Source organism: Myripristis murdjan, chromosome 22, assembly GCF_902150065.1.
Source record: "Myripristis murdjan chromosome 22, fMyrMur1.1, whole genome shotgun sequence".
NCBI lineage: Eukaryota > Metazoa > Chordata > Actinopteri > Holocentriformes > Holocentridae > Myripristis > Myripristis murdjan.
The window spans coordinates 15404559-15424013 of NC_044001.1; the positions used below are offsets into that span (position 1 = coordinate 15404559).

Here is a 19455-nt window from a genome sequence, read left to right on the forward strand (position 1 = left end):
AATGCATTTAAAAGTTGATTTATAGATTAAAACAACCCCTCATACTTGATCATATTTTTCATGCTTTTTTCCAATTTTTATTATTTGAGTGGAATCACTGTCATGATCCAACAGTATAATATTTATCACTGTTGTGATGTGGCTGTAATATGTAACAATAATATAAGTAACACTATTTAGCCAATAACAGGTCCATTCCACTGAACTTAATACACACTCAGGCTACTTCAGTAATTGCCTAAAACTGAGGCACTTTGGCAATGATTTATTGTGTTTCCTCAACAGTTAGCTGTAAATCTCAGGGATGCTCTGAGGTTTGAACCTACTGCACTTCCTCCGGCGCTCCAACACCTCAGACCACGTGACCAGGCGCACAAAGCGGAGCCTTATAAGCGCCCGCTCCTGTACGAGACACACCAGCGCCCGCCTTGCCTTACTGTATCTGATACTGACAGTGACAGGGCAGCAGACACACGCAAATACCCCCGGAAAAGCATCAGAAACAACTAACCCTATTTAAAACTGTCGGCCAGTTATTTTTGAGGGGGTGGGGGAGTTACTGTAACAGTTGCTGAAGGGAAGAAAAGAAAAGACAATGCAATTTGCCTTCTCCTATATTAGTTGAATTATTTTTTACGTCATGGACCGACGCAGTTCTTTATGCTGAGAAAATAAAGGTATGGTCTGTTTTTACTTCTTATTTGTTGTGTTTACTTGTTATTTGCAACATTTTGTTAAGTTTTATTTCATTATTTTCTTGTTTAAGGCTAATTTCAATTATGTTACTTACTTTGTCTTTAAGAATATAAGGCTCCATAGTGCATGTAAGATGTAAAATGAGATTTTTGGAATCTCAGGAATATTAGAGGCTATTTAATCAGCAACATTTAATTAGTTCTCAGTGTCTTCTTTTAGGTCATACACTATTGTTTCATTTTACTCCCTTCATGTGGACTTAAAAATTGCTAAATAATATCATCATAAGATACCGCTGACAGCAAACCTAATAAGTTCGACAGATATGTGCACTCTCTGTCCTGTTTTCCCTTAACCCTCCTGTCGTGTTCGCGGTCAAATCTGACCGGAGGACAAGTTTTCACTCCAAAAAATGCAGTTAATTTCATCTGTTTGTCTTGAGGTTCCATGACTTTGTTCACACATGCCATCTGAACACATAAAATAAATTTGGAGAATTTTTATAAATTTTTGAATGTTTTATTTAACTTGGAAACACCCATCGTGTTCCCGGTCACAAATGACCGGTCATTAGAAATGAATGGGTAAGACTACAATTAGTGTATAAAATAGAGTTAAACACTCCTTTCCCACACCCCAACATGCAGGTGTCTTTGAGCAGACACAGATGTGTGTGAACACACACACACACACACACACACACACGCACACACACACACGCACACACACCTTATACCCCTTTCTGGCTTCCATGGCAGCACCCAGGGGAAAGTATCTCTCACACTTCTTTCCCACACCCCAACATGTAGGTGTCTTTGAGCAGGCACACACACACACACACACACACACACACACACACACACACATGCACACACACCTTATACCCCTTTCTGGCTTCCATGGCAACCCCCAGGGGAAAGTATCTCTCACACTTCTTTCCCACACCCCAACATGTAGGTGTCTTTGAGCAGGCACACACACACACACACACACACACACACACACGCACACACCTTATACCCCTTTCTGGCTTCCATGGCAACACCCAGGGGAAAGTATCTCTCACACTTCTTTCCCACACCCCAACATGTAGGTGTCTTTGCGCAGGCACACACACACACAGACACACACACACACATGGACACAGACACACACAGATACTCACAACTTTGCCCCTTTTTGGCTTCCATGGCAACCCCCACGGGAACCTACCACGGGAACTGCCAACACCTGTCAGGTGGCGCTATAGGATAAATACTGTGAGGCTCTGGATTACATCTTTGACCTAACAGTGACCAGCAGGGGAGGAGCCAGTACAGGCTTTACAGGAGGCAGAGGCTTTACAGGTCACCTTCCATGTGAAAATGTCATGAGGATGACTAACTAAATCATAGTGGTCAATGCTGACGGGAACACAAAAGATGCTATTTTTTTTGCCACTATTTAGAAAATTGAAATGGTTTCAAAACAGTGTCCTTGGAAAACATTGAAATGAAGTACTCTGTGATAAATACTACAATATGTTTCATCTGAGTATTTGTTATAGTCAAAATAATATCTATATAATGTTTTTTTCCCTAAAAAACGAATGGTATGATCTCAGGTAAATTAGGCCTACAGCACATACATAGCAAATAGAAGTTCAAAACTTGTCATTTTCACAAGAGCAGAAGTTAATAAAAAGATCTAACACAACATTAGGTGATAATATGTATCATAGTGGATTTATAATCAAATACAATGTTACCGGTCACATGTGACCGGGAACCCCATGAGTGTTAGCCCAAAATGAACAGAATAGGAGGGTTAATGCCTAATTAATCCGATGATTATTTAAAAAAGAATCCCCTAATGCTTAATGACCTCCTTTAATTAATAAGCAAGCTGACTGGCCTACATACTTAATGCAGTGATTTCCCCTGAGGCAGCACAGGTTTGTCATCAACTGTTCAGTTTCCCACTATTGTCTAGGATACATCTGCTGTAGAGTCAGCTGGCTGATAGAGATTCCCTTATTATCACCCAGCAACAAATTATACCCACAATATCCATAGAGGCTCACTACATAATACACACACGGTTCTTATTTATTCACTTCTATTCATTTTGAAATACCTTTCTATCTAAATGTATTGATGTACAGTCACAATCATTTCATCAGTTATGTGTAAAACTGTTTTTTTTCTCTCTCTCTCAGATCCCCTGTGTATGAGTCTAACACTGTTACAACACCCTGCTCTCCAGCTCTGCAGCCACTGAACAGCCATGAAGCTGGCTCTGCACAGGATAGCAGGCACCACCATGAGTACAGTAGCAACGGGTGTACAGTATCTTGGCTCCAATGATGCCAGCTATGATGACCCCTCCCTCGACTCCAGCCTGATCAAGAGTGGATTCCACTATGAGAAAACCCATTCTGCCTCAATGGGTAGTTCCTTCCCTGCACTTGGACTTGTGTCTGGAAATAAGGAGGTAATTTATAATGGCTTCCCTCCTATTTACCCAACTAACATTTCAGACATTCTGCTGGGTAATGGCACCTCAGTGGAGAGTGGAGGCATGACACAGTGCGGGGAGAACTTTGTAGACAACATGGAGTGTTTTATGATTCTGACTCCCAGCCAGCAGCTTGCAGTAGCCGTCTTGGCTCTCACCCTGGGCACATTCACAGTGCTAGAGAACCTCATGGTGTTGTATGTGATCTTACAGTCACAGACGCTGCGCTCTCGGCCTTCCTACCACTTCATAGGCAGTCTGGCTGTGGCTGATCTGATTGGCAGCATCATATTTGTCTACAGCTTTCTGGACTTCCATGTTCTCCACAGGAAGGACAGCCCTGATATTTTCCTCTTCAAGTTAGCTGGGGTAATTGCCTCCTTCACAGCCTCCGTGGGCAGTCTGTTCCTCACTGCGATAGACCGCTACATCTCCATCCACAGGCCCATGGCATACAAGCGCATCGTTACAAAGACCAAGGCGATCATCGCGTTCAGTATGATGTGGTCCATCTCCATCATCATCTCTTTTCTCCCTCTGCTCGGCTGGAACTGCAAGCGCCTCAACTCCGTCTGCTCAGACATTTTCCCTCTAATTGACCAGAAGTACCTGATGTTCTGGATTGGAATAACCAGCATCTTGGTTCTGTTCATCATCTACGCCTACATGTTCATCCTGTGGAAAGCCCACCATCATGCTGTCCGCATGCTGAGCCGCAGCTCCCAGAGGAGTGTCACTGTCTACACTGCAGACGGGACTAAAGTTCAGACAGTGCGGCCTGAGCAGGCCCGCATGGACCTCCGCCTGGCCAAGACCCTCGTTCTGATACTGGTGGCCCTCATCATCTGCTGGGGCCCCGTTTTAGCCATCATGGTGTATGACCTCTTCTGGAAGGTGAATGACTTCATCAAGACTGTGTTCGCCTTCTGCAGCATGCTTTGCCTGCTCAACTCCACAGTGAACCCTGTGATCTACGCCATGAGGAGCAAGGACCTGCGCAGGGCCTTCCTCAACATTTGCCAGGTGTGTCGGGGTACAACTCAGCCTCTGGACAACAGCGGTGAAAGTGACTGGAACAGCAGGAGTGTCAGAGTCACGGCAGGCGCGGCAGCAAAAGATGGAGATGGAGCTGGATCTGTGAGGACTGACAGAGTTAAAGTAGCTCAGGTTACTTTGTCTGGAGTGACTGAGACGTCGACTGCAGAGCCGGTCTGAAAGGCCAGCCATGATGCTACGGTACAACTGTGAACTGTGAAGATATTGTAGAATAGTCCCTACCTTAATAATGCACCTCTCTGTGACTGTGAAATGTGCCAAAATGACTTAGATACACACCTGAAAAAGAAAGCTTTTGTTGCTTGAAGATATTTTAAAAAAACATTGTGGCTTTCCCTGTTATTCCTTCAGGTTTGTTCCAGTCATAGCAATATTGTGACAGTAATGCAAGGTGAAACTGTGTTTACCATAACGCTTTTGACTGATGGTATACTGCTTGTAATTGAAACTAGCATCTCTTTGTGATATGAAGTCAAATGATGATGATTTTGTAAAATCAAGATATCATGCCACCTGGTCATTTTTCAGTGTCATGCAAATCTTTGGTCTGTTTTTGTTCTATGACATATTCTCAATGGAGAAAAATAGTGAATAATACTTTGGCTTTTGGGTACATAAAAGCATAACAGTTTAGTCTGAATAGGTGAAATCTTCTGTATGACTTGTGCTTATGAAATAGTTCCGGCATATTGTGAGAAGCTATACTGCCATGTTCCTGTGAACAATCAATGGTGCCATTATGTCCTATGAAATGTGTGTATCAGCAGAGCACATGAGTGATATAATTGTGGACTTTGTCTATTTTTATCGTAATTTTTGTCAAAATTCATGGTAATCTTTTTTTCAATAAAAACATGAAATACAAGCAAACCAGCACATTATAAATGTTCAATAAATAAAATTCAGTATTTGTGGTGAATTTATGAACATGGAGTAAGAGTATGTTCTGCATATTTCAAGACAATATAATTATAAATAAATCAATTTTAAAAAGGGGAGAGAATAAATTACACTAAGCACAGTGATAAGTCACCGTTCATCATATATTTTGCTGTACGATAGCGCCCTCGTGTGGACAGTTGACGAACGACGGGATGTGATATATTATTGGACAATGACAAGTAGTTACATATAAATTAAGTGGCAATATTGTAAATTATCAAACACTATAAAAATGTTAGAATTTTACCAAGAAAAATAATTTAAAAAATCCTGATGCGTGGCAAGGTAAGACAATTTTAACCCAAATTACTTTCGCATCCTTTGTAGTTTAATGCCCTAAATGGACTACAAGACCCACAATGCATTGCGGCGCAGGCAGTCATGAGCATGTGTGACGTCACCTACAGGAGAAGCCGACTGCCTCATATCAAAAACAAGCAGCTAAGTTGCGTTAGCTAGCTGCCCGATCTAACGGGAGACAGTTGGCCCGCAGCTGGCCCCATCCTCACCACAACTTTTAGCAAGCAACTTCTAGAGCAACACAAGCCGCGGAGGGTCAATTGGAGAGGGCGACTTCCTCCCAGAAAAGGTAAGAGCTAGCTTTCTACAGCTGAGCATAAGGTTACTGTCCTGCCAGTGGGGACGAAAGCTAACGTTAGCATTGTTTTCGTTTGGACTGAGTGTTGAATAGCCGACCCGGCTAACGTTAGCTTGCTAGCGAATATTCAAAGCCTTCGTTACGTTGTTGTGCTTTGCTTGTGTGTTTTTTCGCGGAGAAAACTGTTTTAATCTGGGCATTTCGCTCGGAAAACATCAAATAAACGCTAACTGAAGCTGGCTGCTGGTAACACGTTGATGTTATCGTCTCATAATCGTCTTGTTCCGACATATCACCCCCTCCCCAACACACTCAAGTCATGGCGTGTGGAGCCACCCTGAAGAGGACCATGGATTTCGATCCATTGATGAGTCCCACGTCCCCGAAGAGACGAAGGTGCATCCCCGTGTCCCCATCCTCCTCATCCTCGTCATCCCCCAGGAAGTACCTTCGCATGGAGCCCTCGCCATTTGGGGAATCGTCGTCAAGACTTACTGCAGGTAAGGGTTAGCCAAGTTGGCCTGGTTGCTTTCGAGGGACTAGCAACATGTTGAGCCAGGTGATACGCAGTGTAACAACAGTCTGTGTGAACAAGATAAGTTCTTGAAGGTGTCAGATCTGCATGGTTAGATATGACGGGTGTCGGCACGCAGTGTTTAAAGGCCTCTGGTTGAAAGACCCTTGTCCTGACTTTTTCCCCCCCGTTTGTCCCATTAGAACAAATCCTCAGCAACATCAAGCAGGAGTACAAACGTATACAAAAGAGGAAGCATCTAGATGGCTACCAACAGTCAGAGTGCTGCTATTCTCCTGAATCCCCCTCCCAGTCGTCTATTATGAGTGGCTCCAGCATGCCAGGTTGGTGAAGTAACCCTCTGTGTAAAGACTGCCACAATGTGACAATACACTCAGGTGATCAGAGTGACAGTCGTCATGGTGCCTAAACATCATACGGTAACATTTATGTATGTATTTATTTATTTATGCACCGACCTCTGCAGGGACATCCTCTGGAGGTGTTTCTCCAACTAGGAAAGAACAACCATTATTCACCCTCAGACAAGTTGGGATGATCTGTGAACGCCTGCTGAAAGAAAGGGAAGAGAAAGTGCGGGAGGAATATGAGGAGACAATGACTTCAAAATTGGCAGGTAGGTAATATGAGGTAGTGAAAGAATTCAGTGCAGACTTTATCAAATTAATAACTCAGTCTAAGCTTTCTTGTTAAGAAGTTATAGTTAAATAGACTGACACTGATTGAAGATTTCTGTATTAGAATGAATATCAGTGTTTTTACAAGGCATAAGATTTATCGATAACAGATTGCCGATGAAGCTTACTATTTTATAGTAAAACAGTGGTGATATAACATTAATGCAGTGTTGTATCCTGTGTCCCATCCTGTAAATTACAGAACAATATGACACCTTTGTGAAATTCACACATGATCAGTTGATGCGGCGATTTGGGGAGCAACCTGCAAGCTGTGAGTTTATTCATTTTTCATTTTCAACTGTTGCCATGTTTCAGTTTCACTGATGTGTTGTAAAGGCATTGAATTAGGTTTGTATTCCCCTTGTGAAGTTCATGTGAACAGGCCTGTTTTCTCGTATCTCCTCTCCTCCAGATGTTTCCTGAGTGTGGCACAGAAATCTTTGCGAGACAACTTTCTCTTGCTGCAAGCTATCAAGTGACATTTCGAGAGAGAAAGAAGCCCATCAATGCAAGAGATTCAGTTTAGCTAGTTTAAATGAAACTTTTCTTACTGTGCCATATTTCTGTCTTTGGGCAAAGGTTTATATGAAGCCGTTGTCAGTGGTTTCCACTCTGTTGTAAGCAACTAGGTGCTTCCTAATGTAAATTTATGGACCCTATCTTTACCAGTGGCCTATGTTTCTCCTGCTGTACGTGTATCTACAGTTATCTCACTTTTGTAATGATTCCCGGCATTCCAGGCTTTGTTATTCATTGATTTCTTTATGTTACATGTATATATGATAAAGCAATGTAGAATTTTACATAAGGTTTGCTGGTCAATCTGTAAGCAAGTGGAAGAAACAAGTTAGTTTAACTGAGAGAAAGCGTTTGCAGTTTGCCCCCAGTTAATTGCTTTGGAACTGAGCATAAAGTGGGCTATTTAGATTTTTTCCCCTTTCCCTATCAATGTTTTATTTATTTTGACATTTGTTTTCCTGGTATTACTTTTAAACCAATGTACTTAGTGGAAAAACAAACAATAAAATGTTTTAAGAGTTTTTGACTTGTTTTGATTGGTGTTAGACATTACTGTGGTGCAGGTATGTCTCTAATGCAGAGCTGCTCATCTTTTTTTTGGCTTGTGACCCTTTAAAATGAAGCAATGTCTTGTGGCAACTTGTTCCCAAAGAATTATTTCCTCTCTGCTTGTTTAATGTGGTAAGAGCAGCCTCAAAACTAGCAGCATTTAACCAAAATTGTAGACATCAGGAAGAAAAGTTGACAGAAAAATTGTGCTGAGAATGCAGAGGAGGTTTGAACCTCAGGTTGACAAAACAATGGTCTAATTGCTGTAAAAACCTTGTTTCAGCTTTGTTTTGGTGATGGAGGAAATTACTCAAAAAAATCTGCCTACTTTCTCATTGAAGCAAAGACAATGGGATAAACTATTAGAGAAATTGAGTCAAACAGCTATTGTGTTCTTTTTTCCCCCAGAGGGAGAGGAAACTGGTGAATTACTACCAAAAATGACAAAATGACCTGAGCTTTTCTGCAACTCCTGCAAATGAGCTGTTTTAACACTTCTCCCAAATGCCCACTCAAGAAGAGAACAGATTTTTTTTCCTCCTTATAATGGATTAAATAAACCTTCACTACATGTTCATGCCATGCCTTCAGTGTAGTGTCCTAGTGGCTGATAAAATTAAGCTCCGATTACTTTTTCTTATCACTGCCACCACAACTGTATATCAGTTTCTTGCAGCATCTGGTGGAACATGATGTTAATGAAGCTCTCGATGTTGGAGTGTGTCATTGTGCATAATATACAGACAAAATAGCTTGTTGAGACACCAACCAGGTATATTTTATTAGAAAAAAAAGTACAGTACAAAATGTCAATCTTAAGTCCACCTTTACACACTGTCTCCTCTTATTGCATTTGCACCATGCTTTGGTGAATAATGTGCTTTAGTTTTCTACATGTAACTGAAATGAAGGGACAAAGGACACATAAATACAAGACTACAAGGATTCATGGAGACTTAAATCAGCAGCCTCCCCAGGTGAGTCGAGCCACGTGGTCAGTCTTCTGCTTGGTGGACTTGATGAAACCCAGAAATTCAAGCTCGGACACGGCCTGGATGAAACGAGCACTGGACAGCGGTTAAGGAGAAACATCTTGATCACGGCATCACCATGCATCAATGTGTTTGTAATTTATTGGAAGTCAGTACCCCAACCACTACAAGCATAATGAAACCTTTTTCAAAATGTATTCAACCTTATTAAAAAAAAAAAAAAAGTTTACGTGTCACATCCTGCTACATGTCCCTCATAGAGTGAAAAGCTTGACAATTTTATTATCTTTCTAAATATTTAACAATACATCAGAATGAAAAAAACTGCAGCTGCTTCCAAACATCTCTCAAGACTCTCCAGTGTAGATGTTAGTTGTGTCTAAGCTGTTGTTCTGCTATTAGCTGCCCTTTCTGTGTGGTAATTAACACATTTTGTACAATAATATGCAAAGATGACAGAAAATCCCAATGGAAAACATGTCTGTGAGGTGACAGAAGGATACTGCTTCAGTTCATCCACTTTCCCGAATTCATCCGAGTCTGGATGTGTTCCCTCAGCAGCGGAAACCACGGTGGCATAGGCCTGGAAAAACACACAAGTCCACAGATTTTCACGACACAGAGCACCGTTATCTGCTGTTGCTCTGAGTTGAGTCATTACAGTATGCATGCCTAACAAAATAACTTACAATATAGCTGGAGGGAAAAACATTTTTTGGGGGGTGAAACAACAGCAGGTAAGTTTTTTACATTTTTACATAACTTTAATATAGTTGTACAGAACAGATAAAGTATAGCTGAGAAATGTAGGTAACATATAATTCAAACTGTCGATAAGACATGTCCTCTTGACAGTCCGGAGACATTCTGACTGATGTGTGAAAATGTCTCATGACTTCTACAAGTTACGTCTTTAGGTGTCTAACAAAATGTCTCAAAATGTTTTCAAGCCCGACAGTGATACAAACCAAGTTGTGACCCAAAAACTGCGGTTCACACCAAATCATGACAAGGGTGAAAATTAGCCCTTAACTTGGATACTATTTTAATGAATTTGAAATATAAAATGCATCCATGGAACCATTTAACGCAAAGCTGAAAATTGGTGTTATTAGGATGCTATAAAAACAGCATTATCATCATCCGGCATTTTCCTTGCACAGGTTGTTTGCACATATTCAATTTCAAGATGCCCGCCCTAACATCAGATTACTTTGGAGCAACTCACCTCCAGCCAGTCGTACAGGTTGATGAGCCGGCCACATTCCAGATGGAGTTTGTGCACAATGCAGATATCAGGAGCAGCATTAGAGACTGTCCCATCCTCAGACCTCAGGGTGTCATTCTAAAAAAGCGGACAAAAAAAGACTCATTAATGATTGTGGCTATCATGTTTACGCTTTTGTACACATTTTCATAGTCGCATATTTTTTGTCAGGGTGATCCTGGAGAAATCAGCACTGCCGCCTGTAGCACAGCATGTGCTACAGGCGGCAGCTTGTAATCAAACTTGTAGTACCTGAAGATAGTGGTAGGGGTTGCTGAGTGCAGTCTGAATGGAGGTGCGAGGTGTGGCGTTGAGGTGGCGTCTCACCACAGCAGAAGAGCTGTAGTAGCACACCTCGTTCAGGGGCTGAGACTCCGGGGGCGCCAGGTAACACCTGGGTAGGACACGAGTTAAACTATATAAGGATTCCTACAATATTTCTGTTATTTTATTGTGTTTTATTTTTTTATTATTTCATCATATTATTAGTGTTGTCACACACTAGAGAGCCAGAAAACAATCTGTTTCACCTTACTAAACTGTCAATAAAGTCAACAGCTTCATTTCGCAGAATCTCAAATGGACTCATTTTCTTGGATCTCCGTGATTCTTTCATTTCCAGCAGAGTCTAGAATACATGAGATCAATCAAGTCAGTTTATATTGTATATCAGAGTATTACAGTGCATCACACATGCAGTGACAACATGCTCCTTTTTCTGTTTGTTAGCTACCTTCTGCAACTGGAACAGATCTGTTTTCTTCTGGAGGCCTTTCTCAGGAGAAGTGATTTCTTCCCCATTGGCAGCAGTTTCACCAGACACCTCTGTTAAGGATAAGGCATATGAATAAGGAAATGTATCACTGTATCACTCCCATTGCTTCTATCACCGGTAAACATACAAGGAGTAACTAGAACCTGTAATGTCATGTCTGTAATCATTTTTGTCATCACAACTTACTGTCCAGCTGTTTAAATTTTGCAAGCAGATCCTCCAGTTGGTCAAGAACATTCCTCATCTTTTTGGCCTTGACAGGCTTCAGGATCTCAGCACACGTCTGCAGCGAGGCTACCAGCTCATCTCTCGCCAGCATCCTGGTGGCAAATCACAGAATGTGTGCAAACTGAGAGGCGGCACCGACAGATCTGAACACTGAAAGTGGCCGACTTTTCACTGGGCTGTTGCTGGACTAATGACTGTTTTTCTTCCGGAATGTGGGTTGGTCTAAAGCTATCCCTAAATACAAGAGAAAACAAACAAAACAACAAAACAACAAAAATCTCAAGCAACTGCTATTATGCATTTGGCCACCAGGAGGCATCATTCTGCCTCCTGGTAGCTGCAATGTTGACAAGTTGCATTTAACTACACTAGCTCAATGGAAAACAGACTGTAGGTCCTCATGCACTTAAGATGGTAAAGTTTAATTCTAATACATTAGAAGTAGAGTACATAAAAACATACAGCTAATACAAGGTATGAATACAGTTAACTTGATTTGGCTTATATAAGAGGACAAATGGCAAATGGACACATCTGGATGGGCCATTTCATTTGGGGTCCCTAGCACCGAGTGTTTATTAAAGAGTAAATACATAAACAAATAAATAAATAGGTTATCATACTTTTCTCATAACCTCTAAGTATTCCCTGTGTTGGTGGGAATTCTGTGCTTTCACTTAAGATGACTCTTGCATTGCATGTGCACAGGCATACGAAAGAACAGCTCCTTTGTGGCCAAAAAGTGATCCAGCCCATCTAGATTTTGCCAGTCATTGAGTCTCTCTCTGTGCGTGTGTGTGTGTGTGTGTGTGTGTGTATGAGAGAGTGTGAGAGAGAGTCACAAGATATTGGGAAGCAGCAATGTGAATCTCAATGAGCACTCACGTGGCTCTTCATTGTATTCATTGGCTTTTTAATGTGAGCAGAGTGCCATCGCTTGGTGGACGACTGGTATTACACAAATTTGTTTTTTACGTGCGTCCTGAAACTAAAACCTGCAGCTGAAGAGTGAAAGCAGCCACTTTTACACAGCATGCGACTCAAGCTGGCATTTTGTGGCATTACACGGTCATAAACACACCAAATTACATGCATGTCGACTTTCTGCATATTCTTTCCTCAGTTAATGCCTGTCAACATTTTAGTCATTACTGATGACTATCTAAAATATTGACTACCATTTGCACATCATCAGTTTGTTGGTGATGAATATAACTGGATTATGCAGTCCTACCTGAGAAGCTGCATGGCTGATTGATACTCCTCATTCTCCCATACATTCTTCTCCAGGCATAATATATACAGCTCCCTGATCTGTAAACCAAGTCACCACCACATCAAAACTTCTGGCAGTGTGAGGAGTCAACAAGTTTTTGAAGACTTGTTTCAATTTTTTAGACTCTTTCAACATAGAGCAATATTTCCTTGCCTGTTTCCCAAGGGGGTACTTGGGTAATGATGAGGTCAGAGTGTGGAGACACCTTAGGATGGGGTAAAAGTTCTTGTGGTATTTGCGAAGGCCTTTGATCAGCTTCTGGCAGACTCCCTGAGATGAATAAAAGCAGTTCAAGAAGTTATGTAAATAAAGCTGAAATCTAAGTCCTGTCAGGAAATGTGAGCTCATCAACAGCTGGAGATGAGAAGGGATGAGCAACTGTGTTTAGACAAAGGCTGTACCTTGATATGGGTGTCGTCAGTCAACAGATTCACCTGCTCCTGAGGTTCCTGCCTCTCTACATACCTGGGAAAAAAGATTAGATTGCAGTTAAAGCTTTAGGGGGTATTCACAAGTTAGACAATTTTAAAACTTTTTTTTTTTTTTTAATTAAACACATGATTTTATGACATTTTGGTTAATAGTCAGAATCATCAACATGGTTGGCTCACATTCCTAAACTAACAATGAACTTTTGTTTTACAAAATCAAATCACTATCACCAGTGTAGTCTTTGTTTGGCCAACCTAGTGCTGCTTTGTGGAAACCCCCTCGGTCTTTCAAACCTGACATGACAAAAACTGCTAAACCACAAGCCACACTGTGAGCGACTGAAAAGCTACCACATTGTGGCAAAACTCTCTGTCTGACTGCGGATATGTCAAAGGTGTCTAAAAGCATCTTCTGCCTGCCAACTGACTAACCCTCCTTGAGAGATGGGAGCGTAAATCATGGCACGTTGATAGAGACTAAGATGTATGTGCACCTCCTGAATGAGGGCAGCTGCCTGACGCTCTCCAGGTCCTGGTGACTGAGCTGCAGGACGTTAGCCAGCGCCTCCTTCTTCCTACAGCACAGCACGCTGAGAGGCTGGGAGTGGAAGTGCTCCAACAGCGACAACTGTACACCAAAAGAAGTCAAATTAACCTCAGCCAAATGCAAATCAATGAGAAGAGGGACGACGCGCTGATAAGACAGATGATGTAGAACAGACAATGTGAAGCTACCCTCTACCTGCAGGCCCTTGATGAAGTTCCTGACTGAGAAGTCGTGGTACAGGAAGATGCCGACCAGCACCTGCAGTACCTTCCCACTGAGCTTGAAAGGGAACTGAGGCGTCAGGATCAACTGGAGACACAGGAAACACAAAAAGCACAGTTTACATCCTGGGATTTCATTCGCCTAACCTCCTGTAAGTTCCATACATGAAGTCGTGATTAGCTTTTTTTGTAACCGTATGACCTTTTTCACTGAGCTGTGTCGTTTGAAAGCCATTTTAATCAAGCTACTTAAAAGCTCAGTGTAATTTAATGATAATATGTGCCCTTTCATTACAGCCTTTCAGTACAAGAAGGCTGACAAGCAACAGCAAAGCAAAACTAGCAAATTATTCCACCCCAAAGACAAAATTCAGAACAATAAAAATACAGAAAAATGACACAGAACTGAGGACCCTTGACCATTCCCAACACCAGAAAAACAATTATTATAATTTGCAGAAACCATTATGACAGCCAATCTCTTATCAGTATCAGACTGGCTTATTCCTATAGTATATAAAATACACTGGAACAACACACAATTCATCCTTTCTACTATGCCTGACCATGATGTTGCTTCCTTCCTGGGTTGCACAATCATTGCAACCCATTCAGTGCTAGTTTTATGGAGGAAGTATTGTCAAACACAAGCTGAAGTTTTCAGTGACATCAACCAGAATATCGAACAGTTTCAAGAAAAGGTGCATAATTCTGAACTTGGCGGTTTGGCACCATTCATCTGAATAGCTTAAAAAAAGCCTACTAGGATTGAAAATACAAAAAATGGGAGAGGACTGCTTTTCTACGACAAATATCTGAATCTAACACCTGTCTGAGGAGTTTCTTCTGTATGCACTTTATGTCAGAGTGATATTTACCTTGTCTATAACGGTGGACAGGTGCTGCGTGCAGGACAGGGACTGGAAGAGCTCGATACAAAGCAGGGAAGACACAGAGTGGGGCAGAATGTGCTGGATGGTGCTGGGCGATGTGGCAATGCCAAAGATGAACATCAGGGGAAGGTGTTCGACGTAGCGGCTGTGAAAAAGAAAACATTATGCAAATCAGTGACCACATTTTCTCATCTGGCCAGCCACAGAGGAAACAATCAGGTTTCCTATCTTGTTATGCCTCAGTCTGAAAACGACAGCAAACAAAACCGACCCAGTCATAACACACACTGTCTCTTGGGGTTCCTGTTAAAGCAGACAAAATGAGAAGTCTGTGACTCAGAAACTATTTAAACTATTTCAATGTTAAAATTCCACTACATGTGCTATTGTTCAGGTTTTAAGTTTTTAGAGAAGTGCCACATATGGATAGACTTTGGATGTGTTACTTCAGCAACTAAATTGTGCTATGCTCACTTAACAGAAAAGCTTCAAAGCTATAATTTCGTTTGTGTCTGATATGAACTACAGATTTTGAGAGGATGAGAACAGTCCAGAAGATCTTGATGAGAATGACAATTTCTACAGTGGAGTTTCATTTAGTGATTCCTTTTACCTCGTGATCAAAATTTATTTCATTGTTTTTTGTTTTTGTTTCCTTTGTAATTTCATGCAGCTGCAGTCCTTGGGGGAATAATTCTAGTTTTGGCCCAAATCTGTCACTGTTGGGGTCTAAGTCGTATTTCAAGTTGAGGTTGTAGTGCTATTTTTTTTTCTTCTAATTACACAATTATTGCCTCTCAAACATTTTAACTGCACTTATTTGCGTTCCAGATGATAATGAGACTAAGTTACCATGCTACTTAATATTAACATGACATTTTCTCTTGCAGTGGTGGAGCAGCACTGCTAAAGAAATATAGAGGAAATACAATTTATTTTGAAACCTAAAATCTTATAATACTGCACAATCCTGTGTTTGCTTTCTCAACAAGATATCTACAGCAGGTCAAGTCTTTTAACAGTGTTTTATGTTTCAAAAAACGTGTCCAGTAAAGCAGACTTCTTTCAGAGCTTTGGAACAGGATGGCCTTTATTTTCTTTTTTTCTGAAACCATTTTTCTGTAAATGAGCAGAGGCGGATGTGCAAAAATGGGCCAAACAGTTCAGCCCAGAGGTGCCGGTTACCTGCAGATGAGAATGAAGTCCTGGAGCACTCTGGGGTTGAAGGCCTCCAAGTCTTTGAAGATAATGACAACCGGCGGCTGAGGCTGCTCGTCTCTGACATGAGAACTACGCTTTTTATTTGGAGTACCATTGTTGGATCTCTGAAAAAAAAAAAAAAAAAAAAAAAAAAAAGACCACATCAAAAATTATATCATCCTACAGAGCAGGATTTGTAATGGGCTTTCAACTGTTCAAGATTAATTAAATTCATCAGCTTTTTAATGCTAAATTTATCATTCTATTATCAGATATCAACTAATCTCACATAACAAAAGCATGTGCATTAGCTGTGTCCTTGCCTCCTACCTTTGTTTTGCTCTTGTACCAGTCACACAGTGTCCCGAGGGAGCAGTGCACTCTCTTATTGTGGAGCTGGGTGCTGGCGTGCTCGGCCTCTTCGTCGCCCTCCTCCTCCTCGTCCACAGACACAACAGTGCCCATCAGCCTCTCCAGAACCCTCTGCATGAGATGCTTCAAAGCTGAGAAGATAAAACGCCGAGATGCAGTTGAAAGCACAAAATGTCATGGCGGCAAACAGAGGAGAATAAATGCTCAACCAAAGTGACTGCTGTAAAACAGAAAAAACCTCCATCTCAGGAAAAAAAAAAAAGGCATTCACGTTACTTTTACAAACCCTCACCTCCGCACTCTTTGGCCTGCACCGAAGCCACATGAGGAGTCACAGACTGCCGGAGGAGGTCAGACAGACTCTGGAAGGTCATGTCATGGTCAGGAACATTCACCCCTGTGGAGAGTATCAAAACAAAAGACAAGCAGGTAAGTTAAAAGAAGCCCTCAAAGGCATACAGCGCACAGACCATGATACATACCATGATACAGAGGTTACAACTCAGTATATTGTGGTCTAAAGTGACACTGCAAGCAAGGCAATATAAATATTGTAATTTTATAATCTAATTTTAAGAAAACTGATGAGCTTACTCATGTTGTTACGTTGGAGTGAAAGAGCGAAACGGACAAAGAGATTACAACACTGGTTATAGCCGTCAGGGGTTAAAACACAAATAATACCGCAGTCTGCCGCAAATCTTTGTATGTAAACTATGACTGAACGCTATATCATTCTCTAGATGTGAAAATGTGCGTCATTAATATCTCAAAAGACAATGATATGGATGATATCACGTTTAGGGTTACCCTAAGACAGTGATTGGTCTGCTCTGATCAATAAGATACTTTGTGAAGTAACTGCATTTTCTACATCCATTTGGTATTATTATGCTGTTTTTAGAAGAATACTTCATTTTCACAGTTGCTACACTTAAATTATCAAGTACGTGTGAACCCACAGTCATATTATATATCATATTGGTATTGAGATATCTAGCATCAGAATCAGAACCATAAATACTTTATTGATCTCCAAGGAAACTAAACTAAAAAAAATTGTCGAGGTATGAAGTTTTGTCCATATCGAGCAGCCCTAATATGAACTATTAACTTCAAAATCAATATTTTTAGAATTGCTGCGGTTTCACAAAACATAACATCACAATACTCGATTTTATCAATATTTTCTTACACCCCCGTGTTGGGAGAGTTAAATTATTCTAGGGGGGAAACAGCCTGTATTATGAGGTACAAATGTCAAATTTCTGTTGCTGTATTGCAGGCATACCAAGCACAAGAGCCGCCGTGGGGATCTCGCTGGCCCTCATCCGGGCTGCCCAGTCATCTGCACCGTGCTGGAAAGTGGAGGAGGGCCTCCCGGCGAACTCCAGCAACCTGTCCAGTATCTTCCTGTTGAGTTCATCCTGTAAAACCTGACGGGCAACACAGAAAACTCTGCTTCACCACATGTCCCATCACATCTCTGTTCACCTGTGCCTGTGCCAAACAAACAGTCACTGCAGTGGTGGTGGCAGCAGATGAGCACCTAATGTGGGATAATGTCATGTTGATCTCATTCACTGATGTTTGGCCTTTACCATCTCTGTGAAACCTGCTGAATGGATATTAGTCACCTTAAGAGACTGCATGGCTCACTGTTGTGACCTGCATGTAAACACTGGCTCTCACCTCTGTCTCTGTTTTCATTTTATCCCACAAACTCTGACAAAGTTTGAATCGCAGCTCACTGTTTCCTGAGCCCTCACAGCCGTCGATGAAATAATCCCCTGCCGAGCAAGGATAAACAGAGTGAATATCGGTTTAATTTGACATGTGTTTGCTGAAAAAACAAACTAAAAACAGCGACGTTTCTTGTCATGAACTTGACTCACCCACATCAAGAGTCCTCTTTTTCTTTTTCGCGCTGGGCTTGAACACAAAGCAGCCCTGCCATGAAATAAAACCCACTTGTGTATAAGTAAAAAGCTTAGCAGTAAAATAAAAACGCTAGATTTTCAATGTGAATGCTAGCATAAATGTTGATCATGCAGTAAAAGCGTGAAGTTGCAACAGCATTACTCACCTTTGACACAGACGAAGTAGACATGACAGCGTTAAACGTTACTTAAATTTTCTTTTCCTTGTGTTAAATCGATATCTTGTGCTGCGGCTGGACAATAACAAAATATTACAAAATCACATCTGAGAGCTTGAACTGTCGGGGGGTCACTTCCGGCTGCATATTTCGCGCCAGTGTGACGTGTACGGAAAAAGTTGTGTTCAAACCTCCATGTGTTTGCCACTTTACGGTCATGTTGCTAAAAGTTTGACCGAGAGACGACGAGAAAACCAAACCTGTGTTGTCATAATGAGATTAAAACGAAAATATGATTGTACAGGCGCTGAATGCAACCTGGACGCTGTTCCTCGTTGTTTTTGTGTTCAGCGGTGGTTTGACAGCACTGGCTCTTGAACACCCCGGACGCCGGCTTCCTCCATGTGTCCTTGACTCATTATCAAGTTTAGACGGAAAAAAAAAAAAAAAAAAAATCCCATGTCAGAAGCATATGTATAGCCCACGTCATTATCAGGGAACCTTATAACAAAAGCAAACAGATTTCTTAATGAAAACAATATTTATCTTCACTTAATTTCACTATGCAACTGAAGCTGGCCCGCAAGGCAAAGTCACATTATGTTTGATGTGTCCATGCTCTCTAATGGTATACACATTACAATTAACTCGTGCAAAACCATGGTAATGTTAGTTTTGCCTATAGCACACATGACTTCTGTATGTATAAGAGGAGGAGCAAAAAAGGTATTTCTGTGCATAGTCTCCACTATCTTTTTTCAAGCATATTATTATTTACTTTAATATTGTACGGTGTCCACACTGCATATTAGGCCAAAGTGCATGAGGTTAGGTTCATTATTATGCAATTGTATAGCCAAGTGTAACAGAACAAGCCTGATGATGACTAAGCTCACCAGCAATAGTGATACAGTTTACACGATGCTTTATTTAGCATTTCAACAGCTGAATCTGAATCTGCTTTGAGAGCTGAAATTCTCAATTTCATGCTGTAATTTAACAAAGGTCTTGTTAATGTAAAATAGCCCAAGTTATTATGAGCCTATTGCTATTAATACAGTGGAAATTTCTACTAATGCAAATG

The 19455-nt window shown here is 41.2% G+C and overlaps 3 protein-coding genes across 3 annotated transcripts; 2 read left to right on the forward strand and 1 right to left on the reverse strand.

Moving 5' to 3' along the window:
• Positions 1 to 567: 567 nt before the first annotated feature.
• On the forward strand, positions 568 to 4407 carry LOC115354480 (cannabinoid receptor type 1B-like). Its single transcript, XM_030044876.1, has 2 exons — positions 568 to 677; positions 2894 to 4407. Exon 2 carries the CDS (start codon positions 2962 to 2964, stop codon positions 4405 to 4407), a length of 1446 nt encoding a protein of 481 aa, XP_029900736.1. The 5' UTR covers positions 568 to 677; positions 2894 to 2961.
• Positions 4408 to 5595: 1188 nt separating this feature from the next.
• On the forward strand, positions 5596 to 8043 carry LOC115354666 (akirin-2-like). The gene is made up of 6 exons (XM_030045120.1): positions 5596 to 5779; positions 6106 to 6288; positions 6506 to 6646; positions 6790 to 6939; positions 7203 to 7274; positions 7416 to 8043. Exons 2-6 carry the CDS (start codon positions 6108 to 6110, stop codon positions 7424 to 7426), a joined length of 555 nt encoding a protein of 184 aa, XP_029900980.1. The 5' UTR covers positions 5596 to 5779; positions 6106 to 6107; the 3' UTR covers positions 7427 to 8043.
• A 779-nt stretch (positions 8044 to 8822) lies between these two features.
• On the reverse strand, positions 8823 to 18672 carry orc3 (origin recognition complex, subunit 3). Its single transcript, XM_030044525.1, has 20 exons — positions 18360 to 18672; positions 18169 to 18223; positions 17966 to 18063; positions 17565 to 17709; positions 16566 to 16670; positions 16232 to 16404; positions 15887 to 16026; positions 14687 to 14846; positions 13783 to 13896; positions 13535 to 13668; positions 13011 to 13074; positions 12763 to 12879; positions 12568 to 12647; positions 11292 to 11425; positions 11064 to 11155; positions 10861 to 10958; positions 10583 to 10724; positions 10292 to 10408; positions 9567 to 9646; positions 8823 to 9138 (listed from the first exon to the last, which is right to left on the reverse strand). The coding sequence occupies exons 1-20, from the start codon at positions 18381 to 18383 to the stop codon at positions 9033 to 9035; spliced, it is 2178 nt and encodes a 725-aa protein (XP_029900385.1). The 5' UTR covers positions 18384 to 18672; the 3' UTR covers positions 8823 to 9032.
• Positions 18673 to 19455: the final 783 nt, after the last annotated feature.